The sequence below is a fragment of the Lipophrys pholis genome (assembly GCF_963383615.2).
Source record: "Lipophrys pholis genome assembly, chromosome: 10".
Classification (NCBI taxonomy): domain Eukaryota; kingdom Metazoa; phylum Chordata; class Actinopteri; order Blenniiformes; family Blenniidae; genus Lipophrys; species Lipophrys pholis.
In genome coordinates this window covers 19,137,492-19,150,241 of record NC_137640.1, presented here as the reverse complement: position 1 = coordinate 19,150,241, position 12,750 = coordinate 19,137,492, and the positions used below count along the sequence as shown (strand labels likewise).

The window sequence follows — 12,750 nt, the reverse complement described above, 5'->3', positions numbered from 1 at the left end:
TCAGATTTAAATGATTTAATAATCAAAAGAAATGTAACAAATGTGATAATCATCTTGCTCTACATTCCTTCCAGTCTGCCAATGCCTGACACTTTAAAACACAAGAAAAAACACAAAAAAAAAAACAGATCTTCAGAAAACTGCATTTCTACATACATCAAGTAGTTAAATCACAACAACAAAAGTTAGCGGAAGCATGGCTGTGCGTGTGTGATCTGTGCACCAAACGAAAACCAAAAATCTAAATCTGGCACTGGTTATATTCAATGACTTAAGCTTTCTGCTACTACTTTTCATTTTACTGGTAAACCAGCAGTGTATAAAAATATAAAAAAGGCCATTGTTTAGGATTCAATAAGCAATCCAGTGTGTTAAAAAGAAAAAGAAAAAGCCATGAATCAACTCGAACACTGAGTAAGGCTTTAATCCCTTGACCTTAAATTTGTGAGCAAAAGAAATTTCCACCTCAGAAATATCCTTTAAAACCTTTTAACTTCCCAAAAAAAATCAATTGTCAACACTTCATATCGCCACTCTTCAAGTGGCCAGCAGTGGAAAGCTCATCTAAAAACCCTTCAACTGACAAACCTTTAAACTAACTGAAAAGCACTAAATGTGTCGTAAATGTTGGCATATGACAAAGAAAGAAAGAAAGAAAGAAAAACAATATGTACAGCACGGGAAAAAGAAAAAAAAATTGTATGCAATATGCAAAGGCGTCATGTTGCTTTGGGCAACTCCTCCCTCCCCACCCTCCAGAGATAAGCCAGTCTTCACTGAAGACCCCTCAGCCTGCCCCCCCCACACGTATCCGCTCACACACAGAACATCACGAAACACGATTACGTCACTAAGCCTGTTAGTTTGGAAAATGGTGAAGCACTGTGAAACTCCCCAACACCCTTCCCACGCTCCCTCCCCTCTCCAGCCTCAGTCGGAGAGGGGGGAAGCCTTGCTGCAGTCGTTCCACTCGTCCGTCTCTGGGTTGTAGATCTCCATGGTGTTCAGAAACTCGTTGCCGTCAAAGCCGCCCACTGCGTAGATGGCTTCGCCCAGCATCGCCACGCCTGCGTTACTTCGTGATGACGTCATGCTGCCCAGCATTCGCCATTCGTTGCGGGCGGGGTCGTAGACCTCCACGCAGCGGAGAGCGCGGGATCCATCGAATCCGCCAACAACAAACAGTTTTCCTGTAGATCGCGGGAGAAACGGACCTCGGTGAGAATTCAGTTTTCACGCTGCTCGGCATATTGATAATATGTTTCTTCCTCTGGTCTCACCTGCATGGACAGTGACCGCGGCGCCACGGCGGGCCACATTCATGGGGGCAATGAGAGTCCAGGTGTTGTTCTCGGGGTTGTAGCGCTCCACGGTGTTCAGGCAGTTCCACAACTCTGCCCCTCCAATCACGTACATGAAGCCGTCCAACTCACACACTGCTGCCTGGTGCCTCCCTGAAAACAGATTGAAGTCAACATCTCAGCACAGCGAGCTACCGTGACTACATCAGTCCTATGAAATATCCTCAAGAAACATGTTTTCTAAAAGAAGTTTGTTCAACCGTTATGTTGGTAGTTTTTGTTTTGTTAAACCTTGATGCAACACAATTCACTATTACCATTACTCCTTTCTAGAGGAGGTACAACAAAACAGACAATTGCACTGATGTTCGTCACATCTCAGATCTTCTATGTTTAAAGCCAGTCATTTTAAACGGATTGGACACGTACTGATGTTTAGGGAGGCACAGTTGGACCAGGTTTTGGCCACAGGATCAAAAGCATCACAGTTCTTCAGGCCCTTCTGCCCACAGGGGTCTGACCCTCCCACAACGTACAGTTTGTTGTTCAAGGAGCAGACACCTGGAAGATATAGACGGCAAGACTGAGCAAACCCACACATACTAGAGACGATCATTCAGTTTATCCATCTAGTAACGGCTCCCATTGCAAAGGGTGGACTGACTGACCTGCATTGCAGCGGTTGGTCCTCAGCTCTGGCACTTGAACCCACTCATCAGCATGTGGATCGTACATCTCCCCACAGCTCAGCTCGTCCGAATGACCGTTTGAACCTCCAATCACGTACAGCTGACCCTGGCGAGGGTAGACAAGACAGTTAAATTTAAAAAAGGTGCATTAACCTGACAAACTTGACCCTGAACCACGAGGGAGAAAAACCCTTGAAAGTGTACAAGCAGTTCTATTCATGGCAGTATTAAGTGCCTTCTGTTTGTAGCAGCAATCGTACAATCTTGACAAATATCTGTTAATGCAACATCACTAACAAGCCAAGACCATACAAATTTGAAAGTATGTCCTACTTAAAAGAACAGGATTTTAACAACCAACTGGTGAAGCAGGAAGTACAGTTCAAACAAGTACTGGCACATGGAGATGCCAATATTTTGAATGTCAGTTTATTGTAGAGTAAATAAAGATGAATAGCCAAGTCTACCATGAGCACAGCCATCTGGAAACGAGCCCTCGGAGTCCGCATGGGTGCAATGAAGGTCCAGCGGTCCTCTTTGGGGTTGTAACACTCCACAGTCCTCAGACACTCCTCTCTGTTGTACCCACCTACACAATCAGAGGCTCAAGATTACATTACAGAAGATCCATATCCAGTCTCCCTATTTCTTTCATACCGCGGTGAGAGTACACGAGTATGACTGGTACGGATGGTATTTGCGCATTGATTGACCGCAGGACCTGTCAATCATGGCGATGTAATAGTGATAGCTTTCCTTTGCTCACACAAACTATCGTGGAGCCGCTTATAAACATCCACACTGCAGAGCTACAAACCCCAGAGACTTAAAATGAAATACAGGGGTCATTTGTAAACCACATGGGGTTCAAAGTTTATAATAGTACCGTTAGTGGCAAACCGCTAAATTTAACAGAGCAGATTTAAATTGGCTTCCTGTGTTAAAACTCCACAGAAATGTCTTAAACTTCCAGAAACAGGTTAATAGTATTTTTTTTTGGTTTTGTTTTAAATGGGGCCTAATGATAAACAGAACACTGGAGGGTTGAGCCAGTAGTTACAATCAATTCAACATGAATTTATCCCTTACAGAAGGAACGGTGGTATTTTGTCTGATACAAGATGTTGGAACGAAAGCTCAATACAACAAAGACGGAGTAACCGTCTTTGTTGTAGAACAATCAAAGGGCTTCATACTGTGTTCCTGCTTGATGCCAACCTGCTGCAATGAGCCTTCCATTTAGAGCTGCGGTGCCCAAACCAGAGCGAGCGTAGTGCATGGGTGACAGGGGCTGCTCTTCAAGCTCTTCTGGCTGGGCCTCGAAGCTGAGGCTCTTCATCAGACAAGGTGTAGCAGAGGGAGATGTCTGCGGGCTGCTGCGTCCATGCAGGAAGATCACACACAGCACGCCGTCCAGGACAGCCAGACACAGGTAGGTGTTGTCTGGGTTGAAAATGAGAGATTGTTGGAGAGGTGCAGGAAATAAAACGATTCAGATATATCACCCTTAAGCTAAAACAAGACAGATGTTGGCCTTATCCATGGTTAGTATGCAATAAGATTTCATATTTTGCTGTCCTGCAGTTATTTAACTTACTTTTGGTCTTTTCAGAGGCGATGTACTTCCATTCCCTCCTGGCGGTGTGCTTTGGGGCATTTGCTGCTTGGTTGGAGGGCGATAGGCTTCCTGAAGAGCTGCAGCTCATCTGTCTCTGGGTGCTCTCTCGTACAGGTTTCTTCTGCAAGAGCACAGCGCAGCTGCAGGAGCCAAGCTTGCACCACGGGCCCTCCGGTGGCCAACACCAGCTAATTAGATCTCAACCTATTTCTGCGATCCAACTGATCGAGCGTGCACGTGACACAGTGAACCCTCAGCTTGTTCAAACATGTACTGAAATGTCACGCCATGTGAAGCCAACACAACAGCACTGCACACTACGGTCACAGACTGAGCTGCGATCAGATCTGACGGCACACAATTCAGTCACAGCTCAAAATGGAGGCATAACAGTGGAGACAGCCGTCACTGCCCACATGTGGCTGGTGGAGATTAACCAAAAACTGGCGGTTTAGTGTACACTCAACAGCAACGCCAGGCAAACATAACCCATGTCTTACTAATCGCCCAACATTAATCTCCAGTGTCGTTATGTTATTGAAAAAGGTGTATGTACTTCATGTACGTCTAGCCTGGTACAGGCTGACATTTTGTATGCATGGCCAGGCTCAGTCTGTAGAACATCACAAAAAAAAAAAAAGCTGCAAATGAAGCCAGGCACAAGCTGCCGAGTACCTGCACAAACTGAAGGTGGTCTTCCTCGCCACAAAACACCTCATTGTGCCCCTCAATCACCAGCCCTCCATCCACCAGCTTATGGTCAGGTGAGTAGTACAGCGTTTGCACCTGAAAGACAAACAGCAACAACACACCCATGTGGCTGTCTCCATGGCAACACACAGAGCCCCAGCATATTGGGCAAGAGGAGGAGGAGGTAGAGGAGGGGGAGGCAGTGCTGTGAAGAGGAAGAGGGGGAGGGGACGGAGGCCCAGGTCTTCACTTGATTAATACGGACAGCTTCCTTCAAAAAGACACATGCTGCTCCCGCCGCTGCTGCTGCGTAGAGTGGGTTAAGTATTGGAGCCCAAGAAGGCAGGATCTGCTGAGAGTCTCCTTAATTTGCATCAATGAAAAGAGGGAGCTGTTGAAAATTGAGAGGCTGCATCTGGAAAGATCTTCTGTGAAGAATGAAGAGGAGGAGGAGCTGTGCTTCTCTCTGCTGCTGCTTGGAAACGGTCCTCTAGCTGAAGAAGCTGGTCATCATGGTGGCAGTCAGATCCAGATGACACAACAGCAATGCTGTTATACCAACAACCAGCTAATGCTCGAAAAATCACCAAGGTACATTGGCATACAGAGTCCGTGCTTCTCGTCCTGGTTTGTTTTTAGTTCAAGAGATGATTAAATAGATTTTAATCAATAAAATGGTGTGGTTTCGTTTGGTATGTATACGAAATTTGTATCATATTTTAAAATAGATCACTCCTAAAATGTAGAATTGCTGTATAGCAAACTGGACAATTTCTGTGAGTCCTGGACGGCCTCACAAGGTGAAAGTGCCCCAATTGGTTATATGGGACAGCCAGTCTCACCTGAATCGCCAGATATTTGTGTGAATGGGTGACGTGAACATGTGCATGTTGACGGAATGTGTTGATTTCTTTGTAGCTCCCAGCAAAAGGGGGAACAGGAAAGTAAAGGGAATGCGTGATTAGCCATTCCGAGCAAATCACAGGGATCATGCCAAAGACAAATTCAGATATCTTATCTGATAAATCGCTGTACGTGTAAGTGGTTGGGTGGACACGTATATGATTGTACTCTATGCTGCAACAAGATATTTAATCGGATCTCTTGATTGCTTAAGTTTTGGGAGCAATGAATTTTGGTGAATGCAAATATGAGATTTGTGTTCATGAATGGCATAGACAGATGGGGGCGCAGTGTTGCTTGGCTGCAAAGGGGAGCTGCTGAGAGGCAGTAGTGCTCCTCTCCTCTCTTTTCTCTGACTCATTACCCTGGTGGCTCAGTCCTGGCTCCTCAGTCTGGTCTCCTGCTGCTGCTAATAAACCTACAGGAGAGATAAATCAATGGGGAGGGGTGCCTGTTAGTGCTGGAGCGACAAATATGCACCTATTCAAATAGCAAAGTGGCAATGAGAAGGCAGAATCAAGAGTCAGACCTTTGAGAACCCTCAGTGTTTTCAGTTTCAGAGAAGAGGACCACTGTAGTGCTCTGATGGGGCTCATGTAAACCAATCACATACCCAAAGAGAGCAGTGGAAACAAAAAACGAGAGCAAACAGAAGCTCTTGTTGGCTCACCTCTAATTTGCAGTATGGGTCAGGGGTACAGAGTTTCTTACTGCAAAAACTTCAACACAGAGGGGGAAAAAAAAAAAAAAGTACAATCCTGACACAGAAGCATGACAATGGCATGCCATTTCTACTTCAGCCCCCATAGCGACTTCTTAATGTCAAAAACAGGAGGAGTTAGAGGGCGGGGAAGGGGCGGCGTGAGAGTGAAGGTTGGCCTAAGAGTTAGGAATCCATGCTCTGGTACTGACCTCCTCCATCAGTCGTTCGAGTTGGTCTCCGTTCTCCCAGAGGCTTCGCTGCACCCAGTTGAGCACCTTGGAGTAAAGCCTGCCGTTGCTGGGCAGAGTCAGGTTGTCTTCTAGCATTACTTCTAACTGTAAACACAAAGGGTTCAAACCGGTTAGATTCATGCGCAGCAGGAATAGAGTTGCATGTAATGGTTAGATGGCAAACTTGATCTTTAGGAGCATTTGAATCATTACTTTCGGTATAATTAAATATTTTGACACTGTGACAGGCTGGAGTCATTCAGTGGCTTAAAATCACACGAGAAAAAACTATCAATTGTAATTGTTCATGAAGTTAAAACAAATCACTAATTACATTTTTTTCCCCACATATTAAATATCGTACAGTTCACTAGAGGATCAAAACCTTAAATATATTAAATTTAACTTTAGAGGCCGTACATTTGGGAAGCTGTGATTAATGGAATATTATCGACGAGCAAAACGTGCACTTTCATCGTGTTAAAACTACTTTGAGTCCATATAGAATTTCTAATCAAATGGATCATACTATACTCCACCACAAAAACGGATAATCCAAGACTTGTAAAACTTAGAGGGTGATTAAGTGCAGAGGGTATGTTCTTCTGTGGAAATGCCGCCACACTGACCTGCTGAACCTTTACCATTGCTATAACTATGTTTTAAGTCCTCTGCCAAAAATACTTTCTCAGCAGGATTTAACTGCAAGTAAGTATGTGGTTAAGTATGCCTAATCTCACTGCCAAGTCAGAAAAGTAAAAATACCAACTGTAATCCAGTGTGCTATTCAATCTGAATAGTTGTAGTACTCAGGAATAATTCTGCACTTCTGAAGTCAATGCTGCCCTCAGGCCTCAAAATCATTTGGATTAGCGGCATTTCTGGCTTTCATACAATCCATACTCAGAGGACTCTTAAAGACAACATGATGGACGTAGAAATGTTTGCGCATACCTTGAGGCGGGGAAGTTTAAGGAAGTCCTCATGTTCAGAAACTTCCAGCAGATGATCTTGGATGAAAGCATCTACTTTGGCCAAAACTCTGCCATCTCCCATCGAGCTCGCAAAGTTTCGAAAGCAGATGGCATTCTGGGAATCCATTTTAGACAGCAGATAGTCACCGCAAATCTGAAAAGTGAAAAGAAATTTATTGAGCCTTGCTTACCATAACAACACTCTTGATTCTTCAGCAAGACACGGAAGTTAAATACCTGTTTCACTCGCTCCATCTTGAACCTTTTGGCTGCAGAGTAAACTTCCTTCACCAACTCCTTGTCTGCTTTCAGCCTGAAGCACATAAACGAAAAGAGACTGTCAGTCACTTTAAAAAACACAGCTTTACAGATTAGGTCATTGTCCAAAGGTTAAAAGCTACTGACTGGGCAGTATAGGCATAGTTGAGCAAGATCTCCACAGCCTCTGGGTCCAAGTCCTCAAAAGTGACATGCGAGACCCCATGAGGCTCAGTATCACTGCTGAAGATCTCAAACAAGTAGGGACTGCAGCAAGCCAGAACAGCACGGTGAGCCATCAGCTCATGACCACAAACCTGTGCAAAGACAAGAGTCGATCAAACTGATTGGTCAGAATCTGAAGGGCTATTCCTGATTTGACAGTAAATGTATCTCGGGAGTCCGTACCTGCAGTCTCACGTCACAGAACTGACCGCTCTTTCTCAGAGCATTCATTTTGGCCACAGTGGAATCCAGGAAACTTTCATCCTCGAAGATCAAATAACCGTTTGGAATCATCTTGGTAGATTTGGGTTTTTCTATTTCAAAAAAAAAAAAAAAAAAAGGAAAGGAAAAAAGAAAATAAGTCATTTTCAAGTGAATCAATATCGCACACCATGCTGGTCATCTGCACACAATCCAGCATGCTTTGAGCTGTGCTATATTGTGATAGCTGGCTATCAAAGAAAGGATTAGGATTAGGCGTCTGATGGACAGTGTATTATAATAGGTCCTACGCATTAGTCGTAGACTTACCTAATAGCGTATAATGCAAATCCGAGAAAGCAAAACTGCTGTAGAAGTGGAATCAAATGTTGGCAACAGGCAAAGCAGACAGAGATCACAATGGAACTAAGCCTTCTTCGCCCACCAGGTAAAGGATGGGAAGTTGTCAGAAGAAATGCCAGTTGACTACTGTGGCGTGATCGGAAGGGAGTTGGGGAGCAGCCGCACGGACAAACTATCAGGCTTGAAGCGACTGTAATCAAGTCCTCGGGATCCCGTTGGCTATAGAGTTGTACTTATTCTGTCTTGATCAGACATCATAACCTAAGAGGACAAAAGGAGAAAAGAAAAACAAGATGTTAAGTTATGCATGTTCTTTCATTGCGATTACTTTTTTCTCCCCCAAGCAATGTTGGCATGCGTACGGATTCATACTAAAGCAGTTAAACCTGCTCCCCTGTGGTCTCTTTTTCCAGTCTATCAGTGTCCCCTTGAACAGTTCAATTTAAGAAGACACTGCAGAGCTTGCAGTGTGTTAAACATGTACACTTCAAATGAAATTCAAAGAGACTGGTCTTTGATGTGTGGTCACAGCTTCTAATTATGTTATTCTGATGGAGACCTTGAGCAAAAGTAGTCCCTGTACATTTACACACAAAAAAAACCCACACTCACACATACAAAACAATAGCAGTATCACCTAGGGCAGCGTCATTCCAAGTCTCCACACCTGCGTCTGCTGCTGTATTCCACAAGGCCAAACATGAGTCTAATCCATCTCATGCCTTCAGCACTGAATCTACTCTGTTAAACTAAGGCTACTTCAACTCTCTTATGTGAAAAGCCTCTTCAGCTGGCTCCTCCCATTGGGAAGCCTTTCATTCAAGCACTGACCTATAAGGAAAACGCAGGAGGGAAACTACTTGTAGTAGTCTTCCAAAGCCAGCCTGTGGGTGGGGTTTGCTGAGGGGTCTGGTTTTCTTATATAACTTGACTACGAACTCACGGCTTGCCAATTATTCATGCTATGAAACATATAATATATTATGAGCCTCTGGTTCACAGCCCCACCCAAAACTAACAATTCACTCCAACATAACAAATCTCACTTATTCTCAAGAGTTCCAAACATCAGAAACGTTATCCCATAGCGGACCACAACGCTACTGTGCCATGTGCAGACTGACGCTCAGTAAATATATGACACTCCTACTCCAGCAGTTTTATGACTCACCCACATGGTTAGAAATAACAAGACAAACCACAGCAGCTGTCCCACTCTCTGAAATTGTATCCACACTTTATGCAACAAGTCGTTTTTAGCGGCCCAGTTTGGTGCAAATGTTTTCAACTCAACTGCTTAACAAATTTAATTGTAGCTCACAACCATTTTAAAAGCGTACAGTCCTCTTCTCCTCAAAGAAACATTCCAGGTCAACAATGTAATGTTGCAAATACACCAGCCAAAAAACAAAGATTCTATAACAAGATTTTGAAGACCGTGTTCTTGGAGATGCATGCGTGCTCAGATTTGATACATCATATGAAGATGTAGTTCAAATATTACATTTATCATGGAAAAGAATTCAGAGCAAAACAAAAGTGTTTTTTTTAATTTATTTTAAAAACACATGCACTTTCTGCTGCCCTTCGCTATATCTTCTCTTACTGACCAAAACAAATGTTTAAATGGCCTGTCCTTTTCAAACTGCTATCCAAGAATATATTCACTCTGGGCTTTTTTTTTTATTTGGATGTGCTATTCAACCCATTATTCAAATCAACATAACAAATTACTCGAGAAATTCAATGATTCAATTAACAAATCTACATTGATCAATATAAGTTGTCTGGAAAAAAATGAATTTCTTCTGGTCTGACATTAATGAGTACATCCCTTTTTCTCCATTAACTTTTTGAACACATGCCTTAACATGCAGGCAGATACCACACACATACAACATTAAAAATCATACACTGAACATAAGATGTGACGACGCGGTTTTTGGTTAAAATAGAGATTAACAAAATCATAAAATCTACCAAGACAAGACAGAAAGAAAGTGTGCCAAATATTTTTACAGCTGAGTTCACAAGCACATCACCACATGCCAGGATACATACAACAAAGCTTTTATTCTCCCTGTCTGCGTGAGGATGGAGGGAACACTGACCCAGTTTCAAGTCATTATGCAACATCTGGCAGAAGACTTCTTGAGGATGCTCAAATCCTCCACTCCTCCTCATGACTAGGCGCCCACTACACTGGCCCATTGCCTCGATCCCTCATTTCTCCAACCAACCCAAAGCAATGTCTGGAAAACCAGACCTTCAACTACAGATCTATTCTGAACATGTGTGCCATCATATTTATCCATTCATCTTCTACACCACTTTATCCCATACAAAACGGAGACAAAAAATATCTATAGAAAGTGACTATGTGAAACATCACACACAATTAATGACAATGGTCAGTAGTGGCCTCTCATAAAACCCATATTGAGAATGAGAAAATACTTGTGTCCAGAGGCACATGGAAATAGGACTTATTTAACATATTGACAAAGGCCAAGGGAGTCTGAAAGGAATGCAAATGCAGATATATGGGCATACACTTGACAACACCGAACAAAGCAGGGAGAACAATGCCTTAATAGACAAAGGCTGCGGCTCCTCACAACTTTTTCTTTCAGTGTGGATCTGAATGTATTCTCTCACAATTTTCCATCTGATTAAACTGGCACAAACGAGCGGGTCTGAACAATCAATGCTTGGTAGACACCCCTCTAGTGGCGAAGACAGGCACTGCTGAGTAGTTCACAGTTTTACTGAGTGGAAATTTACAGCTCAAATTAAACACCTTGTGAAGGGTGTGACAATTAAAAATGGGCCAGTAAAGCAGGACACCAACTTTCGCTCTACAAATATACAAAATATTCCCCCTCACGAACACAAGATCGCAGAAGCCATATAAGGACATACTCTATGGCACAATAAAACAAAAACATTTGAAAAAAAAAAAAAAAAAAGGCGACACCTTCTCTCAGCCAAGCACGAAAAAACTAATGCCACCTATTGTAGAAACATTTTCGGATTGACTTGACACAGCCATTCAATAACACATAACACCCTTCATAGGAAATCCCAAGGACGCGACGTAAAGAGGCTCTTAAATGTTTATTTGATTATTTCTATTCAATCAGGCCACAATGTGTCAAATGGGAAATGTCCACGTGGTTGTCGGCTTCAGACTAGGATTAACAGTACAGTAGGTCAAACACCAGGGAATTAAGCCATGTATGAGACTGCACACGCTCCTTCAGGTAATCCACATAGCTGTGAATCAGCTGCAGAAAAATCATCATGTACGGCAATAACTCATCCATCTATGATCCGATCAACAATGGAGAATATGTCATCATCCGAATCTGGGGTTAGTAGAGGACGGCATGTACCCACCCTACCATCCCCCAGTTGATAAGTCTTTCAGTTGGGGTATTTCATGTATGCCTATTCGCTGCATTGCCATGCCGCCGCCGCCTCCTCCGGTGGGAGACACACAGCGGAGACCATTACGTCTGGGTGCGTGCCAGCAGTGATTCTGTGCAGCCCGTCACCAGGAACTAGGTCAGGAGAACACATGAACCCCCCCCCCCCCCCCCCCCCCCGCCCCTCCTCAAAAAAGTATTAAATCAGTTCGACTCATGCCCAGGTAAAAAACAATAGTTTAGTCTCCAGAGGACCTTTGAGGAAACGATGCAGAGATGCTAGCGCCCGTTAGCCTCGTAGCTCCAAGACAACCTGCTGCTGAGCGGGAGCCACGAGACAGTCACACCGGATTATTCACTCACAACCGGGGCAGCGTGAACGCACTCATCAGCCTTTGTCCAGCCTGAGGGTGAACAAACGGAGGTCCGTGTGTGTTTGCCGGTATGAATGTTGGTTTATCGTAACGTGATGCGGGAAACGGCCCGGCGGTGGGACATTTGTGCGCGCGGGTGTCATCAGAAGAAACCAGCCGAGGCATGTCCATTAGTCTCTACTCAACCCAGCCAAATAAAATAACGACCATCCACCTTAACGACATGAATAATAAAATATCATCAGGGCCACACATGAGGCCAGACGCTTCAACAGATTTTACGGTTTCTACACACGTTGGCGCCTCATCGCTCGAGAGAGACACCAGGCTCCATCTGTCGTTAAATCTTCGAAGACAAAAAGAAATATCTTACCTGAGGCTTTTGACAACAGATGATATTAGACATATTTAGTGCGAATTCAGAGTTGGTTGGTTCGGGTAAAAGAACAGACGCGGCTACAGGCACGGCTTGTGGGGGGGGGAGGTCTGTTCTCTTTCGGTAGGATCGGCACGTCCACTCTCCAGTCAGTCTGGACCAGCACTGACTAATGGACGGAGGAGGAGGAAGAGGCTGGCAACTGGGGGCGCGCGACCGACAAAAAGCCGCGAGAGCGCCACGCTGCTGCTGACGTCACGCCGGGCGTGTTAAGCGTGCGGCAGCCACAGTGAGCGATTTAGTCAAGAGGGAGAGTCAGAAGAAGAGGTTCAACAGCCGTTTATCACGAATTATACAATCATACTTGTCAGGGCAGAAGTGAGAAACCTAGAAAAATCCCCGAGAAATTTTGTGTGT

General features: G+C 44.1%; 1 protein-coding gene across 2 annotated transcripts; it reads right to left on the bottom strand.

The window, feature by feature from the left end:
* Window positions 1-12,504, bottom strand: ivns1abpa (influenza virus NS1A binding protein a). Of its 2 annotated transcripts, none has more exons than XM_080473014.1 (15): window positions 12,331-12,504; window positions 8,123-8,416; window positions 7,775-7,905; window positions 7,514-7,683; window positions 7,346-7,421; window positions 7,089-7,262; window positions 6,114-6,239; window positions 4,284-4,394; window positions 3,588-3,729; window positions 3,209-3,433; window positions 2,458-2,579; window positions 1,970-2,096; window positions 1,731-1,862; window positions 1,281-1,454; window positions 1-1,190 (listed from the first exon to the last, which is right to left on the bottom strand). In XM_080473014.1, exons 3-15 carry the CDS (start codon window positions 7,883-7,885, stop codon window positions 931-933), a joined length of 1,950 nt encoding a protein of 649 aa, XP_080329140.1. In that variant the 5' UTR covers window positions 7,886-7,905; window positions 8,123-8,416; window positions 12,331-12,504; the 3' UTR covers window positions 1-930. The 2 variants fall into 2 exon arrangements, with proteins under 2 accessions (XP_080329140.1, XP_080329141.1); XM_080473015.1 differs by lacking the exon at window positions 12,331-12,504 and adding an exon at window positions 8,793-8,990.
* Window positions 12,505-12,750: the final 246 nt, after the last annotated feature.

Excerpts from the sequence above, each read along its gene's own strand:
- ivns1abpa (XM_080473014.1), bottom strand. The coding sequence starts at position 7,885 with ATGATTCCAAACGGTTATTTGATCTTCGAGGATGAAAGTTTCCTGGAT. Across the intron at positions 2,580-3,208 it reads TGGAAGGCTCATTGCAGCAG|GTGGGTACAACAGAGAGGAG; the intron begins GTTGGCATCAAG and ends CTGATTGTGTAG. Across the intron at positions 1,191-1,280 it reads CGCGGTCACTGTCCATGCAG|GAAAACTGTTTGTTGTTGGC; the intron begins GTGAGACCAGAG and ends CGCGATCTACAG.